Source organism: Brassica napus, chromosome C9 (genome assembly GCF_020379485.1).
Source record: "Brassica napus cultivar Da-Ae chromosome C9, Da-Ae, whole genome shotgun sequence".
Lineage (NCBI taxonomy): Eukaryota > Viridiplantae > Streptophyta > Magnoliopsida > Brassicales > Brassicaceae > Brassica > Brassica napus.
The window spans coordinates 16,480,194-16,494,341 of NC_063452.1; the positions used below are offsets into that span (position 1 = coordinate 16,480,194).

At 39.6% G+C, this 14,148-nt stretch overlaps 1 protein-coding gene across 1 annotated transcript; it reads right to left on the reverse strand.

The window, feature by feature from the left end:
* Positions 1-727: 727 nt before the first annotated feature.
* Positions 728-1,501, reverse strand: LOC106432076. The gene has a single exon (XM_013872919.1). The coding sequence runs from the start codon at positions 1,499-1,501 to the stop codon at positions 728-730; it is 774 nt and encodes a 257-aa protein (XP_013728373.1).
* Between the last annotated feature and the right edge of the window lie 12,647 nt (positions 1,502-14,148).

The window sequence follows — 14,148 nt, forward strand, 5'->3', positions numbered from 1 at the left end:
AAAAGAGACAAAAAAATGTTTATACTAAAGGGTTGGTTCTCTGGTCAGGGTTGTTCAGTACTTTAGAAGGATTTGAGGGATTGATGGGAGCAAGGAATGTACGGGCTACTCTAACTCCCTTGCATGCAGAGATGGAGGCGCTACTATGGGCTATGGAATGTATGAGAAACTTACGACAATTTCAGTTACGTTTGCAACGGATTGTTCTCAATTAGTGAAGATGGTTTCAGAACCAGAAGAATGGCCAGCTTTTGCAAGTTATTTGGAAGATATTAAGAGTCTGAAAGAAAGTTTCATACGATCAGAAATTATTCATGTACCTAGAACGCAAAATACAAAGGCGGATAACCTAGCACACAGTGTCAGGAAACAAACGTCTATCGTCGTTCACATGGATCAACATCTCCTAGTGTGGTTTACAGGGTCAATATGAGTCTGTAATGTTGTTGGAAAAAAAAAACTAAAGGGACAATTGTCATTTTATTTTGGCAAATTTCCCAAACTAAAAAGACAAAACCCACTAAAAACCCAAATGGGTCAGATTTACAGTCCAGAGAACAACCCAAAATAGAAACCAATAGTATTTTTTTTTTTTTGCTTAACTGTGAATATCATTTAAATGAAAAGGTTTACAAGCTTAGAGTTTATAAACAAGCTTTTGTTAGCTATGGCAAAAACAGGAAAAAACATGCTAACAAACTGAAAATCATTTTAGAAGGCGCTTAGGTTAAACCAACCAAAGGACCATGAGATGCTTGAACTCCTTCCGGGTCTTTCGAGCAGAAATTATGTTCCTGACATTCTTATCAACAAGCTTGAAGCGTTCCAGCTGAGTGAGCACCTTGTTGTTGAAAATCATGTCATTTCTTTCAGCCCAAATGTTGTAGATTATAGATTGGACTGCGATATTCCTCAGAGCTCTCTGTGACTTGCTGACATTCTGAGAACACCAAGCCAACAGCTGAGGCCAGGAGTCAAAAGTGGTGGTTGTACCAGACAACTTAGCTTGCATTCGTCTCCAGAGCTCCTTGGTGAAATCACATTCAGCAAATATATGATCTCTAGATTTATCCGAAGAGGAACAGAGGCAACATGAGATGGGCGTTAGCATTCCCCATGAAGCCAGTCGATTGCGGGTAGGCAACCTATCTAGAACAGAAACCCACATAGTGAAGGCATGCTTTGGAATATGACCTTTGAACCAAACCATCTTGTGCCATGAACGGATAGGCTGTCTTTCTCTGACTATGCTCCATGTTTTACTTGAGCTGAAAGTCTGAAGTTTATCTCCATCAACTGTCCATGAGAAGAAATCCGGTGATGCTTCAGAAGATGGAACATTGATCGTCGTTAGGAACACATGAAGGTTCATTGCCTCATCTGATCGTGGCGCAGGTAGATTCCACAGAGATCCCCTCACAGCCTCAGATACGGTTGCTGTCAGCTCGATCCTTAGGGCGCGAGGCCCAGAGGTTCCCATATAATCAATCAAGGGTCCCATCGGAGTCCATTGATCGACCCAGAAGCTTGCAGAGCGGCCATTGTTGATAGTACAAGTGATAAAGGGCCGGGCCAGAGGTCTGAGCTTAAGGAGCGATTTCCAGTGCCAAGAATCTTGGGCATGGTCAGAGAGAGCACAAAAATTATTGTCCTGGAGGTGATAATGCTTGTGCCAAGCCACCCATAAAGAACCTCCTTCTGCAAATAGAAGCCAAATCAGTCGAAGGCAGAGGGTTTTGTTCCAAGTCTCAAAACGTCAGAGTCCTAAGCCTCCCTCCTTCTTGGGGAGACAACATGTCTCCCAAGACACCTTCGAGAAAGCCGGTCCTTCAATCTGGCCTAACCAGATAAATTTGGAGCAGAGAGATTCTATTTTTCTGATACACCCCTTTGGTAGGATGAATGTTGTGATCCAAAACACAACCGTTCCTGAGATAACCGATTTGATCAAGACTAAACGACCTGCAAAGGAGAGATTTTTAGCTGACCAAGCATTAAAGCTGCTTGCTATTTTATCTATCAGTGGAGAGTATTCTGAAATCCTTAGTTTGCGGTGCATCAGCGGGAGGCCCAGATAGCGAATCGGGGGAGAGCCCAGGGGGTATCCATAGCGAAGAGCTTCACTAGTTTCCTGCTGATTCAGCCCCGCTAAGAGGAGTTTAGACTTGTTATGGTTTATATGAATACCTGACCAGGTTGCGAAGTCGTCAAGGGTTTCTGATATACCGTGAAGAGAGAATCTACTACCATCGAAGAACACCATTACATTATCAGCGAACATTAAATGAGAGATGTTTACCGGTTCAGCATTTGGATGATACTGGATGTAGCCTGACTCATAACGACTCTTCAGAAGCCTGGAGAACACTTCCATTGCTAGAACAAATAGATAGGGTGAGAGAGGGCCACCCTGTCTCAAGCCTCTGGTGCTTTTAAAGAACCCCCCTGATTCTCCGTTGATGCAGACCGTGAAGGAAGCCGAAGAGATACATTCAGAGATCCATCCAATGAAGCGAGGCGGCATTCCTATAGCTTGGAGACATGCAATAACGAATTCCCAGTGTATAGAATCAAAAGCTTTCTGGAGATTAACCTTAAGCATTGCACGGGGAGATATGCTTTTCCTCTTGTATCCTTGAATCAGTTATGTTTCTAGTAGGACATTCTCAGCTAAGAGTCTTCCTGGCATGAAGGCTGATTGAGCATGAGAGATAACTGGCTGGAGTGCCTCTTTGAGCCTGCCCGTAAGAAGCTGGGAGATTACCTTATATAGTGTGTTGAGACAAGAAATAGGTCTGAAATCTCCAATATTTGAGGCATTCCTGGTTTTTGGAATGAGAACCAGTGTAGTTGAGTTCCACTGCTTGAGAATTTGCCCTGACTTGAAGAATTCTTTGACTGCAGAAATAACCTCAGGGCCTATGACAGACCAGCAACCCACAAAAAATTCCGAGGAAAAGCCATCTGGTCCACACGGTTTATTTTTAGGGAGGGCAAAAAAAGCTTCCTTAATATCTGCATCAGTGAATAGCGCCTGCAGCATATCTGACTGAGCCTGTGAGCACTGGTGGTTTAACAACAGAGCTATATCTTGCGGGTCAAACAACGACAGAGAAGAAGGCCCTCCTAGAAAATCTGAGAAGTGAGAAAGACAATGGTCATGGATAGCTTTACGCGTCTCATATCTTTCTCCTGCCGATCCGATCAAGAGATGGATATGGTTTTTAGAACGCCGTAGAGCCATAAGCTTATGGAAATAGCGAGACCCACAATCGCCGTCTCGATACCAAGATATATTTGATCTCTGAAAGAGGAATGACTGCTCTGCCTTAGAAAGAATTGCCCGTTTTCTCTGTGCTTCAGCCTCAAGTTCCGCTAGAGCAGGAGTAGGGGAGCAGAGTAGATCATGTTGTATACCGTTCAGAGTACAACGAGCTTCTTCAGTCTTTTTTTCTAAATTGGAGTAGTTTTCTTTGCTGAAAGATCTGATCGGATTCTTTAGCATCTTTAGCTTCTTAGAAACTCTGAGCATATCTGAGCCTATAACGTTTGTAGAAAACCAAAGCCATGCGATCATAGGTAGAAACTCGCTGTCAAGAAGGAGAAAGTTGTAGAACTTGAAAGGCATCCGATGCTTTGTTTGATCAGTAGCGAGGATAACAAAACATGATGCATGATCAGAGAATTCTTGAGGTCCGAAGACACCAAGGGAAGATGGAAATTGGACATGCCATTGATCATTTACCAAGATACGGTCCAGTTTCTTGCCAATGGGGTTCGCCTTTTGACTGTTCCACTAGGAGAACGTTGGCCCAATGAAGTTAAAATCGGACAGGGCAGCGTCTGAAACACATTCCTGAAATTCTCTGGTTTGTCTATCCACGTTTAAGGTAGGTGGACATGAGTGTTCTTCAGGTTTTAAGACTTGGTTAAAGTCACCGATGAGTAACCAAGCTTTTCCTACTACAACAGAGGAACCTGAGAGAGTATGAATATCTGACCAAAGCTTTCTTCTAATATATTCATCACTAGAAGCGTAGATACAAGAGACTACGACTGGAGAAATATAATCCGGACACTTGACAAGGCAGGTGATCATTTGAAGAGATTTGTGGACAACCGTCACTTGAAGAGATGGGTGCCAAAGGATACAGATTTTCCCTAGCTCCGAGAACTCGTAGTTTCCGTCAAAAAGCCATCCACGGAGGAGGGAGATAACAAATTTATTTTGTTTTTTCTTCTGTACATGAGTCTCAAGGAGACATCCAAAAGATGGTCGCTGCTGCTTGAACCATTTTTTAAAACCCGTAAAAAGACTGACCATATTAAAGCCACGTAAAAGTCTGTATACATAAAATTACTTGAGTTTGGGGCCCCTGCCCCGATCCTTCTTTTTCTGACGCGCAGAAATAACATCTGTATATCCAGAGTCGTTGCTGAAACGAGAGTCTGATGAGTCCAAGTTAGAGGAGTCAGATTCCGCAGCTGAAGTTTCTGATCTGCCATGATCAGATGAAGCACGATCGATTGAGCCTCTGGCAGAAGAGTCTACTTTGCCGCTTGTTTTTCTATTTTCCATGTTCTTAAAAGAGCTAGCAGATTCCTTTAAAGAGGCAGTAGAATGCCGCTGGGGATCAACTGGCATATGCACCCTCTGAATAGGTTTTTGAGGAGGGGTTCTTTTTGAGCTCTTTCTCTGTTTTGGCGGATGTTTTGGCCTTTGAGCGCGTGCATTCAGCCTGTAGATGAGTTGTAGACTTACATGCTTTACACGTGATGGGGGCTTTCTTACACCGCCTGAGAGGATGGCCAACCTCTTTGCCGAAAGAACAAACTGGAGGCATCGACGGGATTGAGACTCTGATCCGTCGTATTTCACCTGATTCAAATCTTGCATTCACCGCTTCCGGTAGTGGCACTCTAGGGTCGATAATAGTGAACACTTTTGCCACCTCTAGATTGGTTTTATTTGCCGTTTGTGGGTACAAGAACTTAGGGTCCCCCACCTGCGAAGCAATGTGTTCGAGAGCTTCTTCATTGAAGAATTGTAAAGGAACATCCCTTAACTCCAGCCATATCGGAGCTGACGTTAGTTCAGGCTTGACAGGCACAATGCCCGGTTCCCATTTCGCCACAAACATGGTTTGGCCTTCGATTTGCCATAGACATTGCTTCAGAACGTAGGCACGGGTGGAGGCATTAGGAATTCTGAAGAGAAAAGCGAAGCCTTCCATTTTAGAGACAGTGATGTCCCTAAACTGCTTACTCCAGATGCCATTGATGATTGTTTGTATGGTACCTTGAGAGGGTGGATCAGAGTAGAACTGCCCTATGATGAAACTATCCCATGACTTCCTGTTTTTCTCAATAACAGAGTTTGGGATGGTGACACAAGATTCTCCTGAAGGAAGCAAGTAACTTTCCCCTTTCTTCTGGAGCTTTTTGATACCTCCTTTGAACAAGCCGGTCCAAAGATCCGGTTTTGCTATCTTGTCGGAGATTTGGTTTTCTATCTCCTCCTCAGCGGGTGGAGCAGATTTTGCAGTCGCAGCATTGTCCGTTGAAGGGAAAATAGTCGCACTTGCAAGCACAGAGTTCCTTGTTGTATCAAGGATTGCATCTTCCTTCTCAGTTACGAGATTGGATTTAGTGGGAGAGATTTCTCCTTCCTCCTTGTCTTCACGAGTTGGAGTCTTGGCTGGGTCAGTCACCGAGATGACTTTCGCAGAGTTCACTGTGTTTACAGTGTTAGGGTCTTCAGATCCAGTGACGGGAACTGAAGTCGGGTCCTGGAGGTTGCTCTCAGAAGCCGTATTTTGAGAGGTAGGAGCCTCTTTAGAAATTTAAGGGTCTTGATGGAACCGGCATACGCAGGCGTTTCAGTTAAAGACGAAGCTACAACCTTTTCACCGGCGGGAAGCTTGGGTGGAGATGCCCTTTTCGGGGGCTTTCTCTTTTCCATCGGTATGGGTCCGGGCGCAGCAGCGAACGATGTCGGCCGACACCGCGAATGACGACGGTAAATGATGGAAAACGCGGTCACCTTGAAAATTAGGGATTTGCTATAGTGTTTTAGAGAGAGAGATGAAAGTTTCTATCATTAATCTTTTTTAAACCAATAGTCTATTGAAACCGTACTAACCAAACGTTACTGGAGGCGCCACCACGGTGAAGGGAAATGCGACCGACGACGGAGCCACCACCTAGATCTTCAACGGGAGACATGCCAACGAGAGAAACACGAAGACACCACAAAGCAAAGCAATATGAGAGGGAGTACACCTGAAAGAGCCCTGTGGCAGTGGTTAGAGAGAGAGAGAGCAGATCGGTCCTAGGACCTTTTTCTGAAGCAACCTTTGCCCACTCTCCGTTCAAGCACCCTGCCGTCTTCCAAATGGGGTGTTACTAGACAGAGCCGGTGGGTCTAACAAACTCCACCGTATAGAACACTTCCACCACCTCTACACCGGCAAAGAGACCGATTATCGAATCACCTCACTTACACCTGCAGCTGCGACGACTACAACCACGGAGGGCCGGAGAAAGCGAGAAGCCCCTGATGAAGCGAGAACACGGACCCGTCCTCATAGATCCGAAACCGCAGAAGAGCCACCACCACCAGGGAACCCCAATCCGAAACATGCACGGCAGAAAAATCAAGATTGACCACCAGACTGCTCGGAAATGAAAAGAAATCATAAAGAGAAACGCAAGGGTACACGAAAAGGAAGAAAAAATTACGGTGATGCACCCCTCACGGTAATGACGGTGAAACCAAAGGTATAGACAGGCGATCAAAAAGAAGTATTTAGAGAGAAACGAAAAGAAGATAGGTTCTCTAATCGTCAAAGAGAGAGCCGACTTAATATTATCTCAGTGTATCTTTCACTCCATAAAGCTAACGAGGTAATACCATCAACAACAAAATTGTTTGATCTTCCTCAGAAATTAACACATCCACATTCTCAAAATCTCTTATGAACTTCAAGAATTCATCAACATTCATCTCAACTAAAATATTCAAACTCATCGAATATCCATACAACTTATGTTTTGGATGAATCTTGCTAGTAAAAGACTTGGACATGTGAAGATTATCAATACCTGATACATCTCAATCGGAGTTTTTTTTTTTAATTATCTTCCGAAGAAGATGATCAAAATCTCAGGAAAATAGTACTTGTAGCCTTACTTTGTTTTCCTATATGAGACTTCGCAACAACAAGAGCATGTGCTTCGATCAAGATCATCGTTCTTCATAATTTCCACTATATAGCTTTAACCAACCCCAAAAATTTCCTAATGCCTCATCAATATCTTCTTCCACAACCCACAATCACGCGTGCTGTTGAATTTCTCCACCTTTATCCTCGTAAATGACATCTCAAATGATTGTATTCTCCCCCTTGTCTCTGATACCACTTACAGTAAAACCAACTTCTGATTTGTACTCTCATATCACTCACGAACTGATATCAACGTTCGTTTTTATCTCGTTAATTTGTTTTGCGGAACCGATGGATTTATATGATAAAAAAAAATTACGAATACTAGAGCGAGAAACTTAAAGAACACAAGGCATTGAACATATGTTCAGCCTATACTGTCAATGTGATGGCAAATTACTCACGCTAGGACTGCTTTCCTCAAAAATCCAATACACCCGGAAAATATTTTGTCTCTCGATTGCTTTCTACACTCTTAAGCAACAATACAAGGATCCAAGAAAATCATGCTACCACTCAGCTCCGAACAACACTCTTATATACAAGCTTATATACTATTCCCACAAACTTATGTTGATTTCGCATTGGCTACCTTTCCATTGTAACATAATGGCTGAGTTGACATCTATGGCCACTAAAATATTCTCAATTTGACCACGATTTTCAATCATCAGGTCCATTAGTTTTTTTTTTTTTGAAAAGAGGTCCATTAGTTTTTGAAAACCAATTTTAACAATATGTTTTTTTTTTTTTTGAGAAAGGCTTTAACAATATGTATCTTTGGTTAAAATAGAAACTGTAAACGATACAAAATCAACTTTTCTCCTTTCAGAATCTGAAGAAGCATTTTACATAAAAAAGAAACAAAACACACACATGACATCTGTATTATTAAAATTGAAATACCTTTTGGAACTGTTTGAAAACATGAACAACAGTATAAATGAGAATTGAAAAAAGTATAATGTCTTTTTATAATTTTATTAATATAACTACATTAATTGTCTTTTCATATTTCACTCAGTTTAACAATTTTATTAATTATATTACCTTAAGACTACATCACATCATTAATTATATTACCATAATAATGATAGTGCAGATTTTTATTTATTAATTAATCAACATTAACTTTGTGCCAATTATAAAATCAAAAATATTAAATAACTAGGTTTTCCATATGGTTAAATGTTCAATTTAGTTGTTTTACTAATTTTTTTTTTTAATTTAAATTTCAATCGATGGAAAATTATGTAGCCAAAAACATAGTTCAAATATATGTTTTGTGAATAAAATAATAACTTAAATTAAAATAATAAAAATGTATTAAATTAATTGTCACTTAATTTTTTCACTCCATATAATTATTTTACTAAATAAAAAACTCTTTCTATTTCACTTAATTTAGCCAAACACTTAGAAAAAATCCTTTTTATTACTTTATAAAATAAGTTAGACATGAACATTCGCTATCCATTTAGGTACGGATTGTTGTTTTAGGTATCTTTTTTTATTAAAATTAGGTCCCGTTTGAATATTATAAATTTATGTGTGGGTTTTGAGTTGGATCTTTCTGGGTCTGGATGTGTTCGGTTTTGATGTATAGTAACCTAAAAATATCAAAATAACAAATGTATCTGAACCGGGTTCGGATATTTATACCAGAAGTAACTATATTACCCGATTCGATCCATGTCTTTAGAATACAATTAGTTATATTACGATCCATCTAAAATATATAACATCAAAAAAATATCATGTATAAAAATATAAAAACCAATATCCGCGCGGGTGCGCGGATCAATCTCTAATCTATATCATTAAAATTGAAGTACCATTTAGAATTGTTTAGAAATATAGATGGCAGTATAAATGAGAATTGTTTGAAAACACGTATAATAGTATAAAAAAATATCAATGTAAGAAGAACTAGTATCAGCGCGGATCAATTTCTAGAAAAATATTAAGATTCGATCATCACGTTGTGACGAGTGCTTAATATATGTTATATGAAAAACCTTATAAAAACTATAAAGATAAAGTCTGACTAATCCAGTGGACTTCTTACATTATTCGAGTAATACATAAATTTAAACAACAAAAAATATATCTGATATAATATACAGAGAAAAATTCCTTTAGGAGTCATTCATAGCCTCTTACCAATTATGGAGTCATTTAATAGTTGTCCTTGTCCTTGTCCTTGTCCTTGTCCTTAGGATCCCTTATATATGTTAGAGAATTAGATGATGATTCATGCGGCATGCCACATGTAGGGACCAAATTATTTATGTAATAATATTTAAGTTGAAGAAAATAGTTTATTTATATCATTATTTTATAGTAATTGGGGAAGATTCTTATTTCATCATCTGTAATTATCATGTACATAAGTAAAAAATGTATTATTAGCATAAATCAATTTTAAATAATTTCTTCTTCTTAGATGTAGAAATTCTTAATATGTATTTTTTCATTTCATATATTAAAATTTCAATGCAAATTTATTAACTTTATATATTGCATGACTTTTTATATTTTCTAATTTACTTTTTATCGGTTGAAATATGATTAAGTGTATAAATAATGATGTTTTTGTATAAAAATATACAAAATTAAATAGTTTTTTAATCTTTGTATACAAATCTAAAATGATAATTAACATATGGAATATATATATATATATATCTTAAAAAACATTACTTCTTCAAACATGTTCTGTAACTCGGAGAAGAGTGTTGATTATCAAATTGACTTCAAAATTACTAAAAAGTTTCAAACCTAAATGTCTGAAGTTTTTTTTTACCTAATTAGATTACTGATTTAGGAACAAAGAAAAATTGGTATATATCTTTTACAAGAATTTTTAAGTTTTTATAACTTTTAAATCAATAAATTCTGATTAGGAAAAATGATTTAAGGACTTTTATTTTATGTTTTTCAAGAGTTCAAAGCTTTTAAAGTTAACCTTTCAGTCATGACTCTAGTATCCAAGAAATTATATTATATAACTAGGTTTATACCCACGTTTTACGTGGGGTGAGATGGGCGAGGTGAGATGGGTGTAAAAGTTATATATCCAAAGTAAGACTGTTCAATACGGATTTCGATCCGTTTTCAGTTCAGTTTTTGGTATTTCGGTTTAAAATCATATCTACTTTGCTTTGGTTCGGTTTTTCTGCTATCGATTTTTGGTTTATTTGATTTTATACCAAAGAACTTAAACTATATTTGTCTTTTACAACGTTTTTCAATTTAATTTTGCATGATTAAAATTTGAATTTATTAAACAGTACTCTGATTTTTAAATAGGATGTTTTTTATATTTGATTTAACTATTAAAATAACAATTGAATAAATTATAAGTATAAAAAAAACTACCAAAAAAACTATTCCAAAAGATTAAAAAAGGACAAATACTCATACTCGGTTTTGATCTAATAAAAAATATCAACCTTGAAAAAACATATACAACTTAATTGTCTAGAACATAGTTTATATAGGATTAATAGTTAGGTTAACATGATACATTCATTAGCATTAACTACTACGAAAGCCAATTATTAACGTTTTCCTTAAGTACGAAAAAGAATTAGGTAATTCATTGCTTGGTGCCAAAATATTTTTTAGTCTTCAATATAAAGTACCATATTTACCTACTTGTTGTGAAACAAAAGATGAAATCGTGTTCTGTATATATTATTTCTGAATCAAAGTGTTCCCTTATATAGGGGATACAAGGGTAGAGAAAAGGAAAGTATCCAAATCATAATCCTAGAGTAAAAAGGAAATCTCTTAAAGATAAACATGAAAGATAAATGGAAACATTATCTAGATAAGAGAGACGGCCGACTCTCTCTCCTTATGGGCCGCGGATATTCTCTCTCTCTATGGGCCACGGACAGGCCTCTTGGTTCCTAGCAATCCACACTTGTTCATAACACTCCCCCTTGGATGCTAGAACCATATGGGCTCGTATCATGCACGATGTTGCCTCGTTAAAACCTCTCTAGGAAAACCAAAAACCCAAGGTGGGAAAAAATGAAAACCGTAGACAGGAAAAAGAGTACAACGCATGACACTCCCCCTGATGAAGGCATCACTGCAGATCCTTCAGGCGGCGCATCCCTATCTGATGAACCAGCTTCTTGAACGTTGAGGTTGGCAGAGACTTGGTGAAAAGGTCGGCTGAGTTGTCGCTGGATCGGACTTGAACTACTTGGACCTCCTTTGCCTTCTGCAGGTCGTGGGTGAAAAAGAACTTGGGCAGGATGTGTTTGGTCCTGTCTCCTTTGATGTATCCTTCCTTGAGCTGAGCAATGCACGCCGCATTGTCCTCGTAGATGATCATTGGTTCCTCCTTTTCTTGTCCCACGGACAAACCACTCTCTTTCAAGACATGGCTGGTCATGTTCCTCAACCAAACAAGCTCACGGCTTGCCTCATACATGGCTATGATCTCGGCGTGATTGGATGATGTAGCAACTAGAGATTGCTTTGTTGAACGCCAGCATATTGCGGCTCCACTATGTGTAAACACATATCCTGTTTGAGATCTAGCCTGGTGTGGGTCAGATAAGTACCCAGCATCTGCATATCCGACCATGTTCTCTCCTGGTCGGTTGGTATAGAACAAACCAAGATCTTTTGTTCCTTGCAGATATCTGAACAGATGTTTCACTCCGTTCCAATGCCTTGAAGTCGGACATGACCCAAATCTGGATAGTAAACTCACGGCAAAGCTTATGTCCGGTCTAGTATGACTAGCTAAGTACATTAAGGCCCCAATGGCACTTAAGTAAGGCACTTCCGATCCGAGCGGTTCCTCGTCGGGTTTCTTTGGACCGAATGGATCCTTTTCAAGATCTAAGGACCTCACGACCATAGGACACGGTAAGGGGTGTGCCTGGTCCATACTGAATTGCTTGAGTATTTTCTCTGTATAAGTTTCCTGATGCACAAGGATGCCATTTGCTTTATACTCAAACTGTAATCCCAAACAGAACTTAGTTTTTCCTAAGTCTTTCATTTCGAATTCTTTCTTTAGACACTCGACGGTTTGGGAAATCTCTCCCGAGGTTCCAATTATGTTCAGGTCGTCCACATAGACAGACATTATAACATAGCCCTTGCTGTCGAATTTCTTTATGAATATACATGGACTTATTGGATCGTTCTTATAACCTTCTTTGGTTAAGTACTCGGATAACCGATTGTACCACATCCGACCTGACTGTTTTAAGCCATATAAAGCTTTGTTCAGCTTAATGCAATGTTGTTCTCGAGAACCTTTCTTATCTTTGAGCTCAATGCCCTCTGGAACTCTCATATGTATCTCATTGTCTAGTGGTCCGTACAGGTATGCGGTGACTACATCCATTAGGCGCAAATCCATGTTTTCTTTCACGGCCAGACTGATTAAGTATCTCAATGTAGTCGCATCCACCACAGGGGAATAAGTTTCCTCATAGTCTATTCCAGGTCTCTGTGAGAATCCTTGTGCTACAAGCCGTGCTTTGTATCTCACTACTTCTCCTTTCTCATTTCTTTTCCTTACAAAGACCCATTTGTATCCCACTGGTTTGACATCTCTGGGTGTCAAGATTATAGGGCCAAAAACGCCTCTCTTTCTCAATGACTCTAACTCCACGTTTATAGCTTGTTTCCATTTGATCCAATCTGATCTTAGCATGCATTCTTGTATGGACGTGGGTTCTAGATCCTCATCTTTATCCATGATTTCAAGTGCCACTTTGTATGCAAATAAATCATCAACGTTGATATCTTTTCTGTTCCATTGTTTTCCAGACATTACATGGTTTATAGAGATCTCTTGATTGTCCGGCTCTGGTGTCCCATGAAGTCCAGCGTCCCGGACCTCACTTTGAGGAACGACCGGATCATCGGGTGTGGCCGGTACGCTTGGCTCGACTGTCATGGTCGGCTCGACTGGTCCAACTATGTCCTGGACGGTTTCCTTGATGCTCTCGGATCCAGCACCTTTCTTGGATTTCCGAGGCTGTTTGTCTTTGGAACCAATTGGTCTGCCACGTTTTAGACGTTGCTTAGACTCTGTAGCCACTTGACATTGTCCATCTTGGACGTCTAATCTTACAGGTGCATTACAGGCCGGGATATGTGATATTGTCACTCTATTTGGGTCAGCAAATGTATCTGGCAATCTATTAGCTAGCTCTTGTAGATGTATTATCTTTTGGACTTCTAAATCACAATCTTTAGTCCGAGGATCTTGCCAAGATGTTGATGGTCTAAACCATTCTAATTCTTTTGTTATCAACCGGCTGTTATCTCCCCCTAAGGACGGATATGTGGACTCATCAAACTGTGAGTCTTCGTATCTGGCCTTAAACAAATCACCGGTTGTTGGCTCAAGATACTTTATAATGCTTGGGGATTCATATCCTACGTATATTCCCATCCTCCTCTGCGGTCCCATCTTAGTTCTCTGTGGTGGAGCTATTGGAACGTAGACGGCACATCCAAACGTTTTGATGTGGGACACGTCTGGCTCATGACCCTTAAGTAATTGGGATGGCGAATATCTATGCTCACTAGATGGCCTGATGCGAATCAGTTCTGTTGCATGTAAAACTGCATGTCCCCATGCTGATACCGGAAGTTTAGACTTCATAAGTAATGGACGGGCTATCAGCTGGATACGTTTAATGAATGATTCGGCCAAGCCGTTTTGTGTATGAACATGTGCCACAGAGTATTCTACTTTTACCCCCATTGCCATACAGTATTCATTAAACGCCTGGGACGTGAATTCACCAGCATTGTCTAGACGTATAGTCTTGAGTGGAAAGTCTGGAAAATGTGCTCTCAGTCTTATCATCTGAGCAAGCAGCCGTGCAAAGGCTAGATTCCTAGTGGACAATAGGCATACATGCGACCATCT